Source organism: Urocitellus parryii, chromosome 3, assembly GCF_045843805.1.
Source record: "Urocitellus parryii isolate mUroPar1 chromosome 3, mUroPar1.hap1, whole genome shotgun sequence".
NCBI lineage: Eukaryota > Metazoa > Chordata > Mammalia > Rodentia > Sciuridae > Urocitellus > Urocitellus parryii.
This window is the reverse complement of record NC_135533.1, coordinates 75,750,046-75,774,431: the sequence shown is the minus strand read 5'-3', so window position 1 is coordinate 75,774,431 and position 24,386 is coordinate 75,750,046. Positions and strand designations below refer to the sequence as shown.

Below are 24,386 nucleotides of genomic sequence, written 5' to 3'. Positions count from 1 at the left end.
CAGGATTTGCTCAGCTGTAAAGTAGGAAACAACTCAGCCACATCAATCACTCACTCAGGAAAAACCAAATTAACTCCTGATATGAACGTGTTTATAATAAATACATTATTCTGGTTAATATAGTTTGTATTTGACTGCTCTATGCATAATGAAAAAGTTTTGAAAAATGTTTTTATTGCTGTAGCACAGCAGGGGGTTCTTCACCTTGCTGCACACCAACATGACATAAAATCCTTGGCTTAAGTGAGCCATGAAGTGCTTAGCCACACCTTGTACCACCTCTGTAACTCCTGCTGTGGAAATATTTTTCCATATTACATTGTCAACTAATCAGCAATTCAGAAATATATAAAATGAAAGTGATAAAGATTGTCATCATGAAAATAAACTCAATGGTGAAAAAGTGTGTGTGTGTAAACTAAGACGTGGGGTTTTTAAAGAAAATAAATTCTGACCTGTGCAAATTCAAAGCAAATACCTTTAAAACAGAAAAAAAAAAAGATTCCTAAACAAAAATTTTTAAAAATTTGTTAAAACCCATTATTTTTTCTACATTAAAAATATTTACCAAAGCAACACACATGTAAGTACACAATGCTACATAGTAATTTAACTCATAAAAAAGCACATATTTCGGAATTTACACATGGAACAACTTCCCTCAAAAACAAACAACAACAACAACAACAACAACAACAACAACAAAAAACCTCACAAAGACTGTAAACTAAGCTAATAATGCTGCTACTAATCAAAATTCCCTTTAATTAATATATTTCTGAACTCCAACCCCTGCTTTATAAAGAATTTCCCCCAGAGTCTACAAGACATTCTTTTCATTATCTTCAATGATGAAAAATTTTACTGCTTGATGGAGGGTTTAATTTTAGGAAATCAGAGATAATTCAGAATTTAATCTGTTGAAAAGGCATGTGGCCATTTTGAAGCTACCTGGTATGTGTATTTCTATGTTCAATCATGTCATATTTCCTGATATACATACTTTTTATGTACTCGAAATAAATATTGAAAAAAAAGCCCAATGGCATTCAAGGCATAAAAACTTTTCAAGAGAAATTTCAAAACATTATTCATTAGTTGAAGTATATCAGCACAGTGAATATACAATCTTGTAAGGTGATGATTTGGAAGGTCCATATGTTCCAACATTTGGGTTTATTTTACCCATTATGATTGTTTTTTTCTTATTAACAGATGGCCACATATTTCATATACAATAGTATATGCCACTTCCTTATTTGACAAAGGTGTGAAAAAAATACTTGTATGAGAAAATAATTTCTTTAAAATGTAAATTCCTTCTTCTTTATCATAGACAGCATATATGTAGAAAAAAATTAAAATCCAATTCTATCATCTTTTCTAATCTTAAAGTATAACTTAAAATAAAAATTGCATTAGGACTTGGAATTAGTTATATGACTTAATTCAAAGAAAGTTTCTAACATCTTTCTTTTAAAAGCATTGTTTTGGGCTGGGGATGTAACTCAGGGTATAGCACTTGCCTAACAAGCACAAGACGCTGGGTTTGATCTCCAGCAAGGGGTGGGGGTTGGGTTGGGGGTTGTGCTTCAATGCTTCACTTTAGGAAAACTAGAAACCTTTCTTGGAGAGGAAAATATTCTAGAAATTTGGTTAATCATATCATAGTTATAAGCTCAGGAAATAACAAGACGGTTTCTATATTGATAATGTACTTATAGCAAAACAATAACAAATACTAACAATCTATAAAGGGACATAAAATAAAAAGTGAAGTCCATTTCTCAATTTTTCGCTCTGTTCTAATGTGCTAGTTGCACTCTATGGGAATGATAATAATTCTAACTCTTTAACACTGTCCTACATGATCTTCAGAAAATATGTACATTGAGATTTACACCTATATCGAAGAAAAAACAAAGGTAAAAAAGTCTCCTCATCTCCAGTGTTTATTCCTCCAGAAAATGTCTACCTCTTCAGAAGATTCCTAAATAAAGGTTGAGCCCTTCTTGGTACAGGAGAAAGACGATCTTTACATGAGATTTGCCTTTCACCTAAATGCACATACATCCAAGATGCACATACAACCAAGGCCTTCCTAACTGAGGTAAGAAAATCCAGTCAATGCAAGGAATGCATGTCAAATGCCAGAGAGCAGTCAGTTTATAAGGGCCTGATGAACATAAATCTCATGGGGGTGTTTGTGGCTAGTGGATCAAAATGGAAGCCAGGATTGAAGTTACAACCATGAGTACTGAAGTATCTCTTTCTCTCTTCACAGGATTTTAATCAAGGAGAAAGGAAAACAGAATCTTCTGGGGAAAAAAATAATGTACAAGACTGGTAATAGTGGAAGATTTTTTTGCATTGTAGCAACTGTTTAAAACACATGGTAATAGACTCTCTAGAAGCTTAAAGGTGGTAGTGGGCATGTGTCCAAACATTTACTCACTTATTAGTTCTCTCAACCAAGAAACTCCTGCCCCATCCTCCCAGAGACATGCCCAAGCCTGTCTAGCAAGTGAAGCTTTATGTGAAGGGTTTCTCATCCCCCTCCCCCACTTTCTCTCCGTCTCTCTCACTCTCTCTCTCTCACACATACACACACAACATATGCCTATTACACACAGTGAGAACATGAACTACATAGGGCACAGCACACCAATGATATTGGACTATATTCCCTGATACAACTGTATAGAAGTAGACTACACAAATTCAAATTAAAAGAAGGTGGGCTGGGGATTTAGCTTAGTTGGTAGAGTGCTTGCCTCAAATTCACAAGGCCATGGGTCAATCCCAGCACCACAAAAAACAAAACAAAAACAAAAAACAAATTAGAAGGAGGTGGGGAGACCAGTCTAACACTACAAACTCTCTCAATTACACTTTACAGTAAGGTTCAAACATAGAGAATAATTCATTCATTTGCTTGCCAAAATACAACCAGGTCTGGTACTTAGTTGATAGGGGAGACAGTAGGGAGCAGATCAGAGAAGTTTTCGATGCTCCCTTTCTAGCAGGCAAAGCTTTGTTCCAAGCACTGACCAGAAAAAAAAATAAAAGGATAAGAAATATGGCAGTAGGACGATCAATCATACATTATATCATGCATTTGAGTTGCAGTTGTGTTTATCAATGTTTTAATAACACTGCTTTTTTTTTCTTTTTAAATTATAATCAACATCTATGAGGAATGGAACACTTTGAAAACCATGGCTCTAAACCCAGGTTTCAGCTAACCCCAAGATAAGGGGTGGAGATGATCAACCACTTGGCTGAGGGCATGTGTTTCACTTTATATCGATGATACAGTGGAGATCAAAGCAGAAAGATCCTTGCTTATCTGGAGCTTACAAAGTCAGAAAAGTAGGGGCCAGAGCCCATCAACTGTCTCTACTCAATGCACTTTTCAAAGAGCCAAAGTTGTGGCAGTATCTTGGAAAGTTATTTACATGATTCTTAAAGGCAGTTTTCTCATTATTTGCCTCATAGATCCTATAGTCTAGAATTAGGTCAAGTAAATATTAATTTAAAGTCTAGTTTAGTACGAGAATAAACTGAATTAGCAGATGTTATCTCCAAAAGGCCAAATAGCTCTCCATATAGTTCATCATTTTTTCTTTGGGTACCAGGAATTGAATCCAGGGGCACTTAACCACTCAGTCACATCTCTACCTCTTTTTATTTATTTATTTTATTTTGGGATAGGGTCTTACTAATTTGCTTAGGGCCTCACCAAGTTGCTGAGGCTGGCTTTCAACTTTGTGATCCTCTTGCTTCAGCCTCCTGAGTAGCTGAAATTACCGGTGTGTGCTACCATGACTGGCTTGAGTTCTTTTAAGGAAAATAATTGTATTTATATTTAGAGAGAGGATTTAACAAAAATACTGCCTCTTAGGAACATACTAACATTAGGAAATTTATGGTACCACGATTTCTGTAACACTATAGGATCTAGTTTCTAAACTGTTTCTGGTCAAAATCAATTCTAGCAAAAAACAATCTTTAGCCTCCCAAACACCAACCCTACATCCTCTTCTTTCAGCCAGCAGTTTCCTCTGTACCATCAACTTAGGGTCCCCTTTCCTGTTTATAATAGCCCCATTCTATTACTTGGTACACTGAGAAAACATTTTGTCATGTCCTTTTTTTCCCTTTAGAAATGACCATAAATCTAGAAAGCTGTCTAGATGAGTTTGAAAAGCATTAAAGACCTTTTTGTGAATACACAAAAAGGATGACAGGAGAATATTAAAATACTGCACACTCCATAGAAGCTTATGATATGTTCTCTACAATGGCTGAGTCCTAGTACCCTTACTATTTCCTTTCTTGAGATGCATTTGAAGTCCTCAAAAATAAAGGTACATCTAATAATTATTCCTAAAAGTCTTCATCTTGTATAAAATAAGTTGAAATATGAAAAGAGAACTTTAATTTTCCATCTTACAAATTTATTGTTTTCCTATTAAAATATTAACATTTCCAGAATCAAGAGAATTAAAGATAGTCAAAGGATTATACTATCCTTAATATTAGTGTGGGACATTATTCTTTCTTACCTACATCATCATATTTTCTTTGTTCTTAACATGTATCAAACAAAATCAAAGGAAGCGCCTAATGCTACAATCCAAGAAAGAATAAAGAGAACACTGTCTCGTTTGCATTTAACAAAGAATGCTTCATTCAGTGAGCTACCTAAACCTTTATTTTCAATGCAGATAGTTTACAAATATGACTATCTGAGCATTTTTGGCACCCTTTATTCAACACATGCCAAATTTGGAACAGGCCAAATTATTCCACTTGGCACCTGACTGCTTAAAGGATACCCGCTGAAGAGATCCATGGCCTCAATACATAGACACCAGAGTGAGCTAAGAATGGAAAGCATTCTTGTGCATGAACTACTAATATAGGTAGATTTTATAGTAATTAAATGATCTCTAAAAACCCTTCAAACAATGTGTGTGAAGACATGATAAAAATAATATTAAACATATTAAACATATCCAAAATATAAAGAAAATTTTTCCCCTCTTTTTTTTTGTGTGTGGTATTAGGGATTGAACTCAATCCTCACACATGCTAGGCAACTACTCTACCACTGAGCCACAAACCAGACCCACAAAGATGTGCGAATACCAGGAAACATAAACTACAAAGTTATAAGAAGCAGAAAGAAAGCATCTAAGTCAGTGTTCAGTTAAGCAAACCCTGAATAAGAAACTAGCAGGCACAACCTGTCCTGTGCCTGACCCTGATTTTTCTATATTAACATAGTTATCCTAACAATGCTGATACTGCTCACAACAGTTTTCATACTTCTTTTTGGGGAAAACTTTCTGAAGTTGGCTTAGGAGGCACAGAAGAGAATCGGTATCTCCACTTCATTCACATTTCAATTCTTAGCTAAGCTAAATATATTTGCACCCCTTCTGTAAATTACTTTGTTGGTTTCCAAAAATGATGGAGATTAACTGCCAGCAAGATACTCATAAAACTGTGAAACAAGTACTGAGTGATTCCACCTACCATCTAGTTTTGTCAAGAAGTTTAAAATGTGATATGATTTGCTTATGGAAATGTATTGTTCACAAGACAGTCCTTTACAGATTTAAGTGTAACTGTTTTAGCACTTAAATGAATAATTGCATGTCAAACTCCAAATATAGAGAAATTACATTTGCATTCATATTAGTTCATGTTATGTTAAAAAATAAAATAAAACCAGAAATTTCTTAGGGGCTGTAATACTTCCAAATTTTCCCTTTAAAACTGTCATTACAGAAAATTTCAAACACATCCACAGAAGAGAGAACAGTATAATGTAGCCACCATCCAGCTTCAACCACTAACAGCATAGTTAATTTTGTCTCATTTATATCCTCACTCAGTCCCTCTCCCCTGCCACAGAATTACATTAAAGCAAATCCCAGATGTCATACCATTCTCCCCCCATTTAAATAATTCAGAACATGTCTCTGAAAGATAAGGGATGTTTTAAAAACATAACCATAACATTATTTCAAACCTAAAAACAACTAAAATTCCTTAATATCAAATATCAGTTACGATGTGGTCCCAGTATTAAGTCTAAGAAAATGTCAAGGAAAATAGTATCTGGAAGATATAATATTCAAAACTCAAAAAGGAGCTGTACACTGCAATAAAAAGGACACAGGGTCCTCTTTTAGGCTTGAATGGAGGAATCCAGGAATGATATGACAAATTTCTAATATTGCCTATGAACAATTTTTCTTTTCTTGGTTGACAGCATTCACTCAAATGTCAAGAAGCTTGAGACTCAAAGCATTTAAAGACTTTCTGCCCCTGGTTATGGTTATATGTGCTCAGTGCCACATCACCTCACATTGCCAGGAAGGATTAGTCAAGTAGGAAAGCAAATCCACCTAAAATAACTTAGAGATCAAATGAATTCATCTCAGCATTCACTGAGCAAGTTACCGGGTTATATCTTGAGAAACAAAGACGAATTTGACCTAGTTAATTTATAGCATAGAAGAGGAAGGGGCCAAATAAATTAACATAAGCTATATTAGAATATGATGATAGTGGTGCAAGTTTTATGCATTTTTATGTGGATACATATCCAGAAGCACAGAAGTTAATTCAGAAGAGGTTAAGGGGGAATGGGCATGGCCTGGGGTCCATAAGAAGATAGGAGAGAATTAGAGAACACCAATAATAGTACTAGCTACTACGATGCTTGTCAATGCCACCTTTGTGCAAAGATTTTCTTTACTCACTTGCTCATAGATCTGAATAATGTGTGTGAACACATTATTTAGGTTTTATTATTATAATAGGGTCTATACTCCCCTCACGGGATAGGGTGGGAGAAGCAAATCATAGTTGGAGGAAAACAACTTATATTTAAGTCAGGTCTTGAGAGTTGAGCAGTTCATCAGATCCGTGGAGAAGAGACTGGGTGAAGAAGGAAGGGAGGTTATTCCAGGAAGAGAAAAGCAAGAACAAAGGGGTGGAAATTACTGGCAGGTTAGGGAACCAGCAGTGTGGTGCCCTCAGGGCAATGTGGGAGGGCCTGGCTGACTGGAAATGCTTGCTGGGACCACAAGATGGAATCCTGTTCTGTGGCCAGTGGAGAGCCAATAACAGCCTAATGAGTGTTCAATATATGTTGAACTGAGAGTTCCTTGAATTAGCTGGATGGGTAGAGAAGAGAAAGAAGCAGGCTATTTAGGATCCACCATAATAGGCCAGAAGAAGTCTAAGGCAGTAGCAGTAGAAAAGGAGATGAGAGGACACATAGAGTATTTCAGACATTACAGAAATGATTATTTTTAAAAAGGTGGCGTAGATATGGAAAAAAGTACCACACAAATTTCATTAAACAATGGCCTATTAGTGTATTCCCAGTTCTGGAAAAAGAAAGGGAAGGAAGGAAGGAAGGAAACAAAGAAAGAAAGAAAAAGAAAATGTAGTAGAAATATACATATATGCTATATTTCAGAAAGAAGACATACATTCCCTTTGGTTGTAGGTAATGGAGAAGGGACTTGGGGAAGAAATGGGAGAGAGACTTCTGTACCTTTGCATGCTGAAACACATGGACATATTAACTATTAGGTAGTCAAAAAATGTACAGTGTGCCTCACCTGGCAGGTACATAGGGAATAATGAAAAGAAAAAGTTTTAGAGACAGACCAACTACTCTGAGTTCCAATTCTGGCTTCGACACTTTCTAACTATAGGGTCATAAGCAAATTAATTTACCTTAATTTCTGTTCTCTTATTTGCATAAAGGGACAATACTGGCTAATTCCTGGGTTGTTAGAACAAGGAAAAAATAATCCCATGCAAAACATCTGGTAGAATAGCTAGAACAGACTAAATACTCAATATTGAATAGCAATTTTATTATCAAAATGTTTATTTGATGTGAAAACACTTTATATGCTCATTAATTAATTCTATCCATACACCAAATATGTATATTATATAAAGTTATTAACTTAATCTGATGAAGACTCTCCATTAGGTATATTTCTGGAAATTTAAATGGAACATGTGATTTATCTGCATTTCTAGGTGGATGTTAGTTTTTCTTTGTCTTTAAATGTCATTGACTCTAAATTGATTAAAGTCATTATTCCCAGACTAACCAGGTATCATAAAGCACCAAGAAAATTGATAATAATTTGTATCCTCAAGGAACTGACAACCCAGCAAGACAAACAGGTGTGACCTTCAAGTAACCATGACCCAGATTTGGCACAAGAGATGGAAACACAGGCAGGGAAGCACCCAATTCTGCCTATGCATCTGCTGGTAAGATGTTATGTCACATGTTGAGGTTACTCCTCAAGCATTTTTTTAGGCTCCTGGGTTCTTTTAGCATGATACATTATAAATTGATTGTAACTGTGGCAGTAAAGCATTTTCTGAGTGTTACAAAAGACTGGTCTCTCTCAAAAGCTATGCTACTTGTTTGAACAACTACATCATTATTAAAGCATCATCAAACAAAAGTTTCTTTGTTATACATGGAGATGAATAATTTGAAACCATTTTCATATGAGATATTCTGGCCCAGATCTACCCTCCTCCCCAAAAGCCGAAGCCTGGCAGGGGAATCCGGGGTGTCGTGGAGAGGCAGCTGGAGTTTAGGAAAGATTTTTGTTAAAGGTAAGAAATAATGATGAATATCTTCCCTGGATTTCAAAAGAGTCAGTAAATGCTTTCTGCACAATGAAGACATAAGGCTAGAGAAAAATGCATTTCACTTTATATATGGCACTATGGGAAGAAAAAGTGGTCCTGGGGATGCTTAACAAAAACCATCTACATAATTATTCAAATATTTCTCTTTGACACAGATGGGTCTTGAGAGAAACATCAATACTTGCCTAAAGACAAACAACAGTAAAACTGCAAACAGTAATTTCTAAAGAAGCTTTCATTGATGCTGTAAAAACATTATGGATGTACACCTTGGAGGAATGACTGACTACATATTTCAGAAAGCGAGTCTTGTTTCTAAGCCACTGAAGAGTGCACACTTTTATATACCCCCTATTTACCTATGGGAAGCTCGGGCTACATTATTACATTTGAATGAAGTTTGGATTAAGAGGCTAATCTAAGACTATATATAGACAGCAACACCAATTTAATCTCCGCCCCTCCTTCCCCCTCCCTATTCCATAAATCTCAAAATCTGAGTTACAAAGAGACTGGGAACTCTAGCAGATTGAAGAGGCCCTTCCTTCCCCTTCCTCCAGGCTGTATCTCATAAATCTAGCATTAGTGGAAGTGTAAATTGCTTCCAAACATCCTTAATAGGCACCACAGGGCGATCAGGTCCGGTTTTCTCCTACAGCTTCCACAGAGGCCAAAAGGAGATGACAAGTAATGGGGGGGGGCGAGGTTTGCCAAAAGAAAACTACCTTCTCCGAGTCCTTTACCATGAGCTCATCTCGATCGCAAAGGGGAGCTCTAGTCCTTACTTCTAGCCCAGAGCCCCAGTGCCCGCCTCCCCGGAGGTCGCATCTGGCTGTGCCACGCACGAGACCATGTGCACCCGCCACTTCCCACCGCGTGGTCGGCCCCCGCCCGCTAGTGCTCAGAGGATCTCCTGGGACGGCCAAACGTGGCGAGTAGGGAGTCTCCCTCTCAGGGCACTGATACATGATACATGTGGCGATGAGCGGGTAGAATGGGGGCTTCTTCACCTAGAGGCAGGAAGCCACCCCAGGAGGCACACGCTTTTTCCCCGCCTGCTTTGGCCGTGTGGAAGCCCCCGACGCGGCCACGGCTTCCCCAATCCTGCTAGATCTCCCGGTCCCATCTGGGCTTCCTCTTACCTGTCCGAGGAGGTAGCGACGACGCGCGAGGCTGGGGGCTGCGGAAACTCCTGCAGCTGCAGTGGCGGCGGCAGACAATGGAGGAGTGAAGGACAGACACATTGACATAGACACACGGAACCCAGCGAAGCTCCGCCTCCCGTACCGCCTCCGCCTCCGAGCCCGCCCCCATCCCGGATCGCACCACTACCGGGGTTTTTGTGCATTTGTAGCGAGACTTGCAGAACTTTGCACACGCCAGAAAGGCAATGTCGGACAGAGAATGCAGGATACAGAATTTTAAATATTGCTTATTCCCAGATAACTGAGCCGGACGTGATGTCGGCGTGGGATGGGTAAGGCGAATTTAATACCCCCCTCTAGTTTTTTCCATTTGATTTTTCCCTCGTAGGCTGCTCCAATTGGAATCTCTTGTAGCTGCCTATTGCAGCTCCTCCTTCTGGCCGGGCCAATGACGCGCGGGGGCGGTGACTGCAGCTGCATCTGCGGGAGTCCGCCTTGCCGGCTCGCCAGAGCTCGCTCCTAGCCCGCCAGCCTGTAGGAGCTTGAGAAGTGCTTCCGCGGTTGGCTTCAGTGCCCTGGTCTCAAATTGCCTCTTTGCGGTTGACGTTCGAAACACAGGCACATCATTTCTTTTTTAATACGTCCTTTTTAAATCTTCAAGCTGGCGGGAGCAATGGTTCACATAAAGAAAGGCGAGCTGACCCAGGAGGAAAAGGAGCTGCTGGAAGTTATCGGGAAAGGTATGGGTGTTGGGCTTTGATCCGGGAGCTGCAAACTTGACTGCGAGAAGTGGCTGGGTCCCAGGGGTGCCCCTGGTCCGGGTGAACCTTTTCTGTGGTTCTGTGAAATTGGCAGTCTGGGGTCGGAAGAAAACCGTTTCTGACTTTGGTCTGGAGCGTCCTCTAAAATCAGCTTTGGAAATGCACGGATTTCCACTGCCCACCTTAGACTATAATGAAGCATCCCCAGGGCGAGTGCCCTAGCGTGCATGTTCTTCAAAACTCCCAGGTGATTTTAACCACAGTTCGTCTTGGCGACAGTGGCCTGTTAGTTCCAGGTTATTAGGCGGGTATCTAAAGGGCCCTTTCGACTTCCGGAGGCCGAATTATCTGGATCCCTTGCTAGTCCCCGCCCCCGCTTGGAGGGTGGTGGGAGCTCTCGCAGAGCCGGGTGCCTATAAGGGCTTAGAACTAGGTCCATAATTTGCCGCATTGAGTCCCCTGCATTCAGGGCTTCCAGAAGCCCTGGTCGCCGCAGGTTTCTGCAGAGAGGCGAGAAAATTGGCAAGACGTCCACATCCACCCCTCTGCCAGTGTTACACTGCTGGGATCTTCTAACCCCGCTCCTCAGCGCTTTCCCTTCCACCCTCCCTGAGCGTGTTCCACTTCCGCTGCTCGGGTTTGTAGAAAGGAAGCCACTGGGACGAGCCAGAAGCCATGTTTTGCCCTCAGTCCCAAAAGTGGACGTCCCAGAGGAGTTCTCTGCTGAATCTCGTTACCTGGCAGGTGACCCCATGACCGCATGCATCTCCTGCACTGTCAAGGCGCTGGGACGAGGATGCGTGGGACTGTCGGCATGATTAATGTGGTTTTAAATTCAAGAATTAGAAAGCCACGTCTGCCCTCAAATGGCAGAAAGGCCCAGAATTGCATCATAAGGCTGGCTCCCAGGTTCCCTTCTTCTAAGTAGCGAGAATAAGGCCAATTTATTCTTCAGAACAACAAGGAAAGTCCAGATGTAAAGGAGGGGGAAAAAAGAATTTGAACTCAACAGGTGATGATGGGCTAAGCCCATTTGATTTTATCTCAACATTTCAAAGTCAGTTGCAGCTAAATTTACCATGTGTTCTTTGCCAGAATTGAGGGACTTTGGGTTGGGTTGTCATTGTTTGTACTGCACAGTTCTAGATGACCTATTTGGCATTACAGTCTTTCTGTTCTGTCTCTGAATAATCTCTCCCTGTCTTTGGTGTCTCAGAGATTCATTTCATAAAACATATGAATTCCACTTGTGTACCTGCTGGTTTTTGCTGGGCAAAAAGGGACAAAAGATCAACTCGCAGCCCGCCAAGGATAAGAATCCTGATTTTGAACTGGCCAGAACTATCACATATACTGTTAAAAGTGAAAACCAGTGAGCAGTTTTATAAACTAGGTCTCTGAAAGAGGAGGTGGGCATTCCCGAATAAATTCTAAGAGGTCCACCAGTTTTTATTCCAAAGATTATACAAAACAGAATTGATGAACATTTACTCTACTTAGTGCTGTGGTGTTTCTGGATTCACATCATGGATCAAGTTGCATGAGTGCAGGATGCTATGTTTCATCACTTTTATTGGCCCATATCAATGAGAAAAGAACTGAAGTGGATTTAGTAGGTGATACATTGTTCATAAATCAAGGTCTGTGGGCAATCATTGCCCTCATCATTGCCCTCTCAATATGGGTAATGGGAGATATGAGACCATAACAACTATAGCCAGTATGTTATTACAAGCAAGGCACAATTTTAACCACTATGCATGTATTAATGCATTTAATTTTGATGAGCTAGAAATTATTTTGTTATATTATTATAAGATTCCTTATGGGGTGGTGGTTAGCCATGTGGTCTGGTTTTGAATCTTATCTCAATCATTTATTACTGATGTGGCATTGTGAAAGTTATTTTTCCTGAATTTCACCTTTTCCATGTGAATAATGGAAATAATAGTACCTCCCTCACAGCATTATTGTTAGGATGAAATGAGTTTGTATAGGTAAAGCACTTAAAGCACTGTTATCTGTTGCTATGGTAAATATGTTAATTTCTTCTTTATAGACAATGAAAATGAAGTAGGAGAACTTTTAGAAACTTCACACAAATCCACTATTTTAAATGCATGTGATACTCTACAGAAATATATTTTTAGCTTTATATCTGTGATTATATAAAAGTCTATGTCTATGTGTTTAAATTAAGGCACTTTAAATGTTTTCATATAACTTTTTTTTATACCTTATAGCAACTAACAAGCCAAATGATTTCCGTACCTCTGGTACAGATTCCTTCCAATGTCCATTTTTGGGGATTCCACTAAAATAATTATTCAGATATACACATACCTAGTGGCTGAGGGTGTAGCTTAGTGGTAGAGTGAATAGCCAGCATGTACGAGGCCCTGCTTTCAATCCTCAGCACTGCAAAAAGACAAACCTATACATGCCTGAATCTCATGATTTTCCAATGGACTGCTGGAAACAGAATGTCACAAGTTTGTTTCTCCCTGTTTGCTTTAGCTGTATCTGATGATCTTCAGTAATGACCTATGGACCCTATCTGGATATTAGAAATGTAACAACAAGTTATATTGTGCTGCTCTGAATATGAAATAAAAAGAACGTCTAATATGTAACAAAGGCTTACAGTGTACCCATATAGGATCCTCTTAAGAATCCTATGGGATGTATTCTACTGTCTTTGCTTTGTATATGGGCAAGCTGAGGGTTTTGTAGGTCATATTGAATTTCATAGTAGTCCTAAAAGGGCAGTAGTATGGAGGAAAAGAAGATAATAACAGAGAATGTCACTCCTTGCACCATCTTTTCCCTGATGAAATGCTGGTTTATTCAGATAAACTGATCAGTTTCACCTTAATGAATCAGGTTGTGTTGTATTCTTTTCTTTGTTTTGAGCAACCCAGAAAAGTCCCCAGAAGGAAACAAATTATTAGTATTACTTTCATTAGTTTAGATCTGTTAATTTTTTAGACACAAAAGTCAATATTTATTTAAAATAGCAAAAGAAATTGGATCTGTTAATTTTTTTTTCTCCAAAGAAGGTAAAATTTGGCTGATATCATGTCTCCTTTCAGTGATGCATCCTTACCTTAAGAATTTGTTAAATCATATTTAACTCATAGTTTATCTTTTAAACTTCACTGCAAGATATTGTTTGAGATGTACTATGGGTGGTAAGGAAAGAATAAAGTAAAACCTCAAAATGAGCCATGTTTCTCATTTCTATGCTATTCTGGACTGTTTATGTTTTCTTCCTAATATCATTAAATTAGGAACACTAAATTAAAAGCCATCACAAGTTTTTTTAATTGATATTGTTGCTCATCCATTTTCTAAAACCTGTTTTAATTCCATAGAAGCCCACACTGTTTCAGAATTTTCTCATCCTGGTCCTTGCATAACCATATGCAAGGACCATAACCTATTGAGTGGTGTATGTAAGTATGTGTTTTCACGTGTATGTGCATGCACACACATTTGTGATAAAATAAATATGTGTTTGCTCTCTGCCCCCAGTTCCTGACACAATTCCTAAAACCCTCATAAACTCCTAAGCAAGAGTGCTAGGTGCATCTTTTGCTCTAACATTTGGTCTTTGACCCTGGTTACTGAAAACAGTTGCTAATGCCTTGGAATACCTGGGGTCACAGGAGTGTATTTTATAATAAATTGCCTCTTCGTGGGCTCTTAGATAGCTTCAGAATGGGGCTGGTCACTAGAGCCCAAGTCATAATTAGAATCTCTTGTCATCCTCCAGAAAGGACGGACTCGATGAAGATTAAGTTAATAATAGATTATGTCTGTTTTGAAGACTCCATACGTATTCTTGAACTGTGAGATTCAGAGAGTATTCAAATTACTGCTAGTTGGAACACCCAAAGAAGGTTGTGTCCCCCTTCCCATATACCTTACTGTCACATCCACAGCCCAGTTGTGCCAGTCCAATGGTAAGGTTGCTAAAAGACCAAAGAAAGTGCCCAGAGATGGTATGGGACACATATGACTTATTGGGAAAAACTTAAATCAATGACAGTTCTACTCCCATCCTTCAAAGTGCTTCACCAAGTAGTGTCTCTGTTCCTCATGGATTTTGTCCCATGGTGGCTGGCTAGATGAATGACACATATCCTTACCACAGTGCCCTCAGTTCTGCACTAGTCGCCACTGACAGGGGTTTTATGTGTTAAGTTACAGAAGCAGTGACATCAGCATTAGCTTGCTTAGTTTGCTTATGTGACAAGCAGCCCTAGGAGTAATTTTCCTGGCATGCAAGAAGGTAACTTTCAGCAGAGAGCACTAACTTGCCCCTAGTGTGCATGAGAAAGTCAGTGTCCTTCAAGATAATATATAGCTGCACATTTTGGCCCAGGCATGTTCTCATTGTACCTTTAACTTGGCTAGGTTTTGGGGAACACGAAGGAGGCATTCAGGGACATGGTGTTTTACTGTTCCCCTTTTCTTTTTTAGAGGATGACCGTTTTGGAGATTGCAGCCCTGTTTTTTTTTTTTTTTTTTGAGACCATGTCTCACTGAGTTGCGGGGCCTGGCTTCAAACTTGGGATCCTCCTTCAGCTTCCCAAGTCCCCCTTTTCTTTAAAGACAATACACTTGCCCTATGTGTCTCTTCCACTGAGCTTTTCAGCTATGTCCTTGGAAATGTCCTTTAAAATTAATAGGGAAATGTTAGTAAATGGTTTTCCCTGAGTTCTTTGAGCCATCCTAGGAACTTGAGGAGGACACCCCATTGGTGTCAGCCGAGAATTGCTTGGTATGTGGGGGAAAACCTTCACATATTTGGTAATTTGGTGTCCGAAGTGAAATATTGAGACAACTGAGTAAGAGTTTAGCAGGAGAGAACGGTTCGTTTTTTTGTTTTTGTTTTGTTTTTCCCTTCATTACAGTTTGCTTTGCTTTTCTTCATTACAGATTTGCTTTTTTTACACTTAAAAAAAAAATTCCTTGACCAAACAGATTAACTCAGATTGTTGGCTACTGGGCAGACGTTTTATAGAATTAGCAGACTGTTTGCTAATGAGAACCAAATGTTTTTGATCATAATCCCCATCCTCACCTTGACATGTAGCAGGCTTTGACATGCTCACAATCCCTGTAGTGTTCGTACATATCCTGGCCAGAAAGAAAGCAACTGCAGTTAGTTCGCAGTGGAGAATGTGAAACTTCTCCACTTTAAGTGAAAATGGGATGCAGGAGTTTTTGTTCAGTTTTAATTCTTCTCTAGAGCTCTTTGAGAAAGTCTCTGACAAGAAGCCACAGGTATGGATAAGGTTAATGTAGAATTTGCTTACAAACTCAAACCTCCCCTATCCCCACTCTATCCCCTGCCTTTTTTTTTTTTTTTAAAGGCATTCAGCTAATGATACCAACTGCCTTTAGTTGGAGTTCAGGGTCAGGAAAATGCACTCTTTACAAAAATAGCTGCTGTCATACTTCAGGGACATGTAGATCATTCTCTTGACATTTTCCCAACAGAGGCATGCCTCTGTATACGGAGGGGACATTTCTGTTCCTCTGTTGGAGTGCAACACTCAAGGACTTGTCTAAGGGGCAGATTGAGGAGAAAGAACATACTGATCTTCATTTTGTATTCCACCTTTATTCTGGAAGGCTAGCAGAATTTAGTACATTCTCGAACAGTAATTCTGAAAAGCAGAGATAACCTGGTTGGGGGATGATCCTATTCTTTATAATGTTCTTTTAGAAAAGAGGCTCATCTTATCCTTTCTCCCTGAGAACATCAATTTTTTTGTTCTCTTCCCAGTCAAACCAGAAATTATTTGGCAGAACATGTCTTGTATTAATGGTGGTAATCTCAACATTGTCTCCTGAAGTCACTTGATTCTGCCATTATGCCTTACAGAAGACTGGAAAAACCTGATAATCATGGCCCAATTTCAGTTCGTTTCCAAATTCACTGAGGACTGACCTTCAAGTTTAAATTTGATCATTTTCAGCATGCTGGTTTGAATATTGCCCATAGAACATTTTCACCGGGCACCAGATTTTACAGTTTAGTTTCACCTAAGCATTTCCAAACCAAGCATTCCATTATAAACATGCATTAATTCACAAGACCTAGTGCTGACAAATTATATAAATACTGACTGCGTTTTGAATTCCAAGTATTACACTGACTAGAATTTAAACTGTAGATGGTGATTTGGATCAGATGCCCTTTAAGATTTGTTTTAATATTAAATCTTAACGCTTTGTGGTTATTATATTGTAGCCAAAATGAAAATGTGGCTAATTTAACATAATTTAAGGTCAGTTAAAGTAAAAACAAGATAACCTATTTTAGTTTCTACAAATCTATTCCTCTCTACTTTGTGAATAAATGTTATGTGATTGGATGCCTTATTTTCTTGCAACCCAAGGGCTGACTGGTCTTAGTTTTACAGATAATCCTTTTAAGTTTATTATTTTGATATGTTTAATTCTAGTGATAAATAATCTTAGTTTTCAACTTTTTTTCAGGTACTGTCCAAGAAGCTGGAACACTTTTATCCAGTAAGAATGTTCGTGTTAACTGTTTGGATGAGGTAAAATGAAAAATATTAATAAAGTGTTTTATTTCCTGTGTGAATGGATGACACATATAATCTGTCAGTAAAAGTTTTCTAGTATTTGTGTTCAAATTATGCTGACACTCTCCAAATCAATGTAAACAGGCAAGTCACAAAAGACATGCATCTGAAATGTTTATAATCTTGTTAGTAATCAAATAAGTACAAATTAAGCCCAAGTCATATTGTTCTTTGGTCAAGTATAAGAAACAAGATCTTTTATATATTAATGAATTATGTGTTATACTATTTTGTAAAGGAAATTTTAGCTGATATCAAACAAGTTCACCAAATGCAGTGTGTGATAGATGAAAAATAAAAATATAATCAAAATAATAAAGCATATATCTGGGAATATGTGAACTCTAAATAATTTTTTAGCACCAGGCTAGTGGTGGTATGCATGCCAGTAATCCCAGCAACAAGGGAGGCCGAGGTAGGAGGATAGCAAGTTCCAAGCCAGCCTCAGCAATTTAGCAAGGCCCTAAGCAATTTAGCAAGATCCTGTCTCAAAAAATAAAAAATGCTGGGGATGTGGCTCTGGGTTTAATTCCTGGTACAAAACAAATAATAATAATAATAATAATTCATTAATTCTTAGATTAATGAATAAGTAGAATAGAAATTGCCTTTTGAATTAAAAATATAACATTTATCAAAAGCTGTTTAGTGGCCAAAGTGATATTTAGAAGAAATGATGTGCATTTATCATTGCCTGTTTTACATGGGTACTTTTTACCACTGAGTCATATCCCCAGCCCTTTTTATTTTATTTTTTTAAAGTTTGAGACATGGTCTCACTAAGTTGCTTAGGACCCTACTTGATTGCTAAGGTTGGCTTTGTACTTAAGATCTTCCTGCCTTAGCCTCCTGAGATGCTGGAATTACAGGAGTGTGCCACCATGCCAAGCTATCATTGTACTTTCAATCTTTGTGGTGTTCTAAGTTTTCAGTTCATGAAATTATATAAAAAGAGTAAGGTACATGCAAAAAGTAGGAGAAATGAGTTAGGAAAAATAAAATTAAATACAATAAAATTTAAAAAGCAATAAAGCCAAGCCACAAAAGAAGTTTAGATAAATTGGAAGTCACCAAAATAAAACCTTTTGTGTTTCAAGGCACACCATTAAGAAAATGAAAATAGAGCCTATAAAATAGGAAAAAATTTTTACAAAGTATATGTGATGAGGGACTTAACAGCAAGAACATACTTTAAAAACATCTATAAATTAATTATTAAGGTACATATAACTTTATTAAAAAATTCCTTTGCTCCACATAAAATAGATCAATGATCAATATACATATGAAAAAATGCCCAATATCATTAGCTACCAGGGAAATGCAAATCAAAGCCACAATGAGATACTACTTCATATTTACTTGGGATAGTTCTAATTTATAAAGTAAGTAATAATGAATATCATTGAAGATATGAAGAAATTAGAGCTCCTACAGACCTACAGCATAGTAGCCTAATATTGATGAATTCTTTGATATAAGAATTGTGGAAGATGAATATCAATCATTTTTAAAGTCACTGTATTTAAAGAATTGTAAAGGCTTTTTTTTTCATACAATTCAGTTAAATAGATATTTCTAGTTTGTCTTTGAGAAAAGACAAGGAGGTGACAAGTTTCATTCTATGATAACATTTTATGAAACTTCACTACTTTCCTAATTTGAGCAGAGATGAACATTCAATATTTTAATTTTCTTCCTCATACTAAGCTATTCTCTATTTATAACGGGAACATAGCATATTAATTTACCAAATTTATTTTAAACATGGGAATATTATTTTTCTTTAAGATTAGCTGTTTTGTTTTGAATTATTCATTTCCTTTGATATTTACCCTGAAATAGTATGATGTTGAGAGCCACAGTTTAGTCGGAATGATGCCTGGCATTTTGCTAGAGGGAATAGTTGAAAGGTGACCCTGCTCTGGGATTAGGGCAGATTCTGCTGGGATTAGGGCGGATCCTGCTGCCTCAGGCACCTGCTACTTGGGAGTTCCAGTTGAGTTCTCCCAGGGTTCTGAGAGAATTGGCGCGTGGAGCCTGGTGGAGGCAGTGTGTTCCCGGGAAGTGTGTGTAGAGTGCCGGTGAGAGTTCGGGAATAAAGAGTTACTGTTTGAGCCTACAAGGCTTTGTGGTGGCTCAGTTAATTTGTGCCCAACCAGACTGCAGCAGTATAAAAATACTTGAAAGGGGGCTGGGGATATGGCTCAAGCTCGCCTGGCATGAGTCTTTCCCGGGTTCGATCCTCAGCACACATACAAAAACAAAGATGTTGTGTCCGCCAAAAATTAAAAAATAAATATTAAAAAATTCTCTCTCTCTCTCTCTCTCTCTCTCTCTCTCTCTCTCTCTTAAAAAAATACTTGAAAGACTAGAAAATTTATAGTATGGTGGCTTTATATCTCTTGGAACATCAAAACTTGTTAACATCATTTCTTTTTTGTGGTCCATTTAAATATTTCCATAAATGCTACTAGAACCAAGGTGATACACAGTAACATTGCCCTCAAATTTTATAATTTCCTTTATACTGTTTTAAATTTGTATATTGCAAAATTGAACTAAGAGATGAGGAAATATGTGTGCTACCCAATTCTTTGAAAGCTAAAGTTGTTACTATGAGTTTGGTTTCTAATCCCTAGAAATATTCAGCACACCACTGAATTGATATGGCAAAAAATACACACTACATTATTGACACAAGAAAACATCAGGTTCAGAGATTGCCCTGCAAATGATGTAATTGAGGTAACTTTACATTTTGGAAAGAAGATCGCTCATTGGTTGATTGACTCTAGAATACAATTCCTGCTGTGATGATAGCTGGTAAATGAGAAATAATAAGAGAGAAGAAAAAAGAATTTGAAAATGAATGGAAAAGGAGTAGTGGGAAACAAAGAGAGGTAGGCAGATCAATGGGCAGAACTCATTAACATGGAGAGTTAGGCACAGACAAGAAAACAGGCACCCTTTGGCTGCCCACTGTTCTGGATGAATAGAAAATATTAAACTCCTTGATTGAAGCCTGAGTCCTAAAAATTTGTGAAAGAAATACCTGATTGCTTCATTGTTACCACCATGGTACTAAGTCCTTCCAGCCTGCTCTACACACTATCCTTTTATGTACAGGTTTCATCATCCATTAGGGTAGTCACCCTATGTTCTTTGCCTTATTCAGAGGCTAATGACTATGCAGTTCATTCCCTTTTCCTAAAGCACTCCACTGGTGGCCTGTGTACAATGAGTGCTGCACTAACCTGCCCACTGCATTCCTGTAAAAACACTCAATTAAGGATGTCTTAAGTTATTATTTCCTTATTTTTCCATTCTTACACCCAAGAAACACTGATTATTCCCACTGAGTTTCCTCTTGTGCAACCACCTGGAAGGTCCTATCCTTCTGTCAGCAACCTTTTTAAGAACAGTATGGCATTGTGTTAACAAGAATAATAGTCTGGCCAGGCATGCTGGAACAAGCCTGTAATTTCTGCTACTCAGGAGGATGAGGCAGGAGGATTGCAAATTCAAGGACAACCTGGGCAACTTAGTGAGACATGTAAAGATTTTTTTAAAAAAGGCTAGAGATGTGGCTTAGTAGTAGAGCCTCCTGGTTTCAGTCCTCAATATGAGGGTGGAGGTGGGCGGGATGTTTGAAATCATCAAGAACAACTCAAATTATGTTAGCATTCCAAGATAACAATAGTAAGGGATTGTATAGCTAAGAAGGTTTTTAATCCTAAACCATTTTGGCATTCCAGCGTATAGAGTTTAGTTTGGAGAAAATTCACTCATAGAAAACAGCTCATTAATTTATTCATCAAATAATATTAGGAGCACAGTACATATAAAGATGACTGTTTCAACGAATATGCACAAAATATTTGGAGACCAAACAGTATAGTCCAGTATGAATACTACCAACCAGCTCTGTGTGTGTGTGTGTGTGTGTGTGTGTGTGTGTATAAAACATATGTGATATCATAATGTGATTAAACTATGTGATTTGGGTATATTTGTTTTTCGAAATGATATCACTCTAATAAACATTTGCTACACCTTTTTCTCATTGGCAGTCATTAAAACTTTTCCAATTCAGTAGGTACAGATGAATTAGTTTATTTGATAGCTTAATAATATCCACTGTTAAGAATACACTGTACTTTATTCAACTTTCCTTTTGATGGGTTTCGTTTGCTTCAAGGTTTTTCTTTAGTTTGATATTATGAGTTTATATGTTCCCCAGGAGCTAAGTATGTATGGTAGAGATGAGAACGTTGGGAATCTGTGTACTTGTTTTTGTCCCCCCATGTATCAAAGAATCAAACACATCCTTTCCAAATCTGTATGTTGATGTATAAAAAAAATCTCAAAAGTTGATGAAGGATTCAGGTGGAGAAATGAATATAAAAATAGTTTGCATATAATGAACTAGAAACAATAAAAAATAGTTTGCAGGCTTTAACATGCTTTTAATTCATGTTTATTTTATATTCATGGTAAGGAAAATGTAAATATGTAAAATTAATACATTTTTCCTTTTGGTTGAAGAATGGAATGACTCCTCTCATGCATGCGGCATATAAAGGAAAACTCGACATGTGCAAGTTACTTTTGCGACACGGAGCTGATGTGAATTGTCATCAACATGAACATGGATACACGGCCCTCATGTTTGCTGCACTTTCTGGTGAAGAGCCCTTGCTCTATTAATATTAGATTCCTTTACAAGTTTATTTTAAATGCATAGGTATTTGAAATTCAAATGCATTTTTATTTTAGTAATTTTAAGATCAATTTTGATGGGATGGAGTGGTAGGAATTGGTTTTGAAAAGTTATAAAGTATGAACTTAATTATATACCTAAATTGGCAATCTGTTTCTTTAGAGACTCAAATCAATTGGTTCATTATGTTGACAATATAATTTGGTGTAATTGAGAAGCTGGGTTTGTTACGTTAGTTACTTTGATGTTCTGTTTCTTGATATTTTGAAGCAAACACTTCTTGGTTCTCTTGATCCGGTAGCTGCTATGATAGGGCAATTTGTCTCACTGCAATTTTAACATGATCACCCATTTAGAAACTTATTTATGATATTTATTCTTTGCTGAATAAAGTCAGTTGAGAAATGTGATGTAAAATTAAGTGAGGTTATCTGTGATTATTGCAGTTGTTTTAAGAAAATACAGATATAATAATCTCATTTTAAAAATAGTAATCTGTGTTTTTATAATCTTGGAACACAAATGCATTTATAAGCCCCAAAAGGAAATATTGTCTAATTTATTAAATTTAAACATTGGCATATATACCATGATATATACCATAAAAAGAGTTAAAATACAAATGAAAGGGCTGGGGTTGTGGCTTGGTGTTAGAGCGCTTGCCTACCGTGTGTGAGAACTGAGTTTGATCCTCAGCACCACATTAAGAAATAAATAAATAAAATAGAAATGAAAAATGGAGGAAAATATTTATATTTTAAATGGTTATATTGCTATATTTGTATATAAACAATTCTTATATATCTACTAGAAAAAAACAAGTACTATGTTACCAAAGAACAAAAGAAATATTTTATCAACAGACAAAACATTTTCAATAATAATCAAATGAATCCTAATTTTATGCTTATTATATTGACAAAGGCTAAGGATAATGCCCAGGAACTTTTTGCATTGTGTTGGTGAGTAGCATTGTAGTCCAACCTTCCTAGAAGTCAAACCTGGCAAAATGCATTTAAAATATGCCTAACCTTCAATCCATCCATATTTTCCAGGAACTGTTCCTCAGGAAATGGTGGTTCAAATTTGGAAGAATGGACGGAAAATAATATTCATTAACTGTAGTTTTTATTGGCAAAGCATCTATAATGATTCCATTAGGGAAAACAACTATGGATGTTTAGATAGAAAAACATCTAGAAAGATAGATCCTAAGTTGTTGATAGTTATTCCAGAGCCTTTAGTTGTGAGGGTTAGAAAGAGTTAGTGGGTATTAAAGGAGGATTCCTATTCATTCTTTCTCTTCTGGTTTTTGTGGTTGTTGTTGTTGTTTGTTTGTTTTGTTGTTTTAAAATTGTCAATGGACCTTTATTTTATTTATTTTTATGTGGTGCTGAGAATCGAACCCAGTGCCTCACACATGCTAGGCAAGTGCTTTACCACCGAGCCACAAGCCCAGCCCCCTGTTGTTGTTTTTGATACTTTTGTATGGTTGTTTTGATTTTATATTGAGGATTATCATTAGGGAAATATATTTCAATTATTTTTAAATGTGATAGTCAATCCCATGCCATTCCTTTTTTTATTGCCTGATTTTTTTTTTCCAGAAAATTTGGTTAATTTTTAAATAGATCCTGTAGAATTTTATTTTTTTTTATAATTATGATTCATATTTTGAAAAACATGACAATGTTCCCATGATGGAAAGCTAAAAGTAAATGTGGGAGGAAGAAGAGATACAAGAGAATTTTGAAGGTGTTTACATTGTATATTCCTTATATTCACAAATGTATTCCCTTTAACACTAGGTAACAAAGACATCACATGGGTAATGTTGGAGGCTGGTGCAGAGACAGATGTTGTCAACTCTGTAGGGAGAACAGCAGCTCAGATGGCAGCTTTTGTGGGTGAGTTTTGCTATAGTTTTCCATTAGATTATTCTCAAAGTTTCCCTTCTGGGAAAAAATACCACTTTGCTTTTCAGAATGAAAATTTTGTTGTTATTTTTTAAAAGAAAATGTAGCCTGTAATCCCAGCAGCTCGGGAGACTGGAGACAAGAGGATCTCGAGTTCAAAGCCAGCCTCAGCAACAGCTGGGCGTGAAGCAACTCAGTGAGATCCTGTCTCTAAATACAATATAAAATAGGGCTGGGGATGTAACTCAGTGATTGAATGCCCCTGGGTTCAATCCCAAGTACTAGATTTAAAAAAAAAAAAAGAGAGAGAGACAAAATGTTCACAATCCACTCTCTTTTAGCATATTAAAATAACTAGTGATATTTGGGGAAAATGAAGGCATATATCGAATTTCCATTTTGTGAGATACAAAGAATAGTAGGGCCATTTTAATTGTAGCCAAGTCCTTTGTTTTATTTCTCTAATGGAAGTAGTTTGACTTAATATTTAAGACTGTAAACTG

The 24,386-nt window shown here is 37.3% G+C and overlaps 2 protein-coding genes across 2 annotated transcripts in view; one reads left to right on the top strand and one right to left on the bottom strand.

The window, feature by feature from the left end:
* Bzw2 (basic leucine zipper and W2 domains 2) overlaps positions 1–9,939 on the bottom strand; it is a 55,642-nt gene extending 45,703 nt beyond the window's left edge. Inside the window, exon 1 of the mRNA XM_026408626.2 lies at positions 9,858–9,939. The gene's annotated coding sequence lies outside the window, so the exon portion shown is untranslated. The remainder of the gene's footprint in view (positions 1–9,857) is intronic.
* A 418-nt stretch (positions 9,940–10,357) lies between these two features.
* Ankmy2 (ankyrin repeat and MYND domain containing 2) overlaps positions 10,358–24,386 on the top strand; it is a 35,705-nt gene continuing 21,676 nt past the window's right edge. Inside the window, exons 1-4 of the mRNA XM_026408226.2 lie at positions 10,358–10,600; positions 17,135–17,199; positions 21,793–21,931; positions 23,776–23,874. Of these exons, the coding sequence (XP_026264011.1) occupies positions 10,534–10,600; positions 17,135–17,199; positions 21,793–21,931; positions 23,776–23,874 (370 nt within the window). The 5' untranslated portion in view covers positions 10,358–10,533. The remainder of the gene's footprint in view (positions 10,601–17,134; positions 17,200–21,792; positions 21,932–23,775; positions 23,875–24,386) is intronic.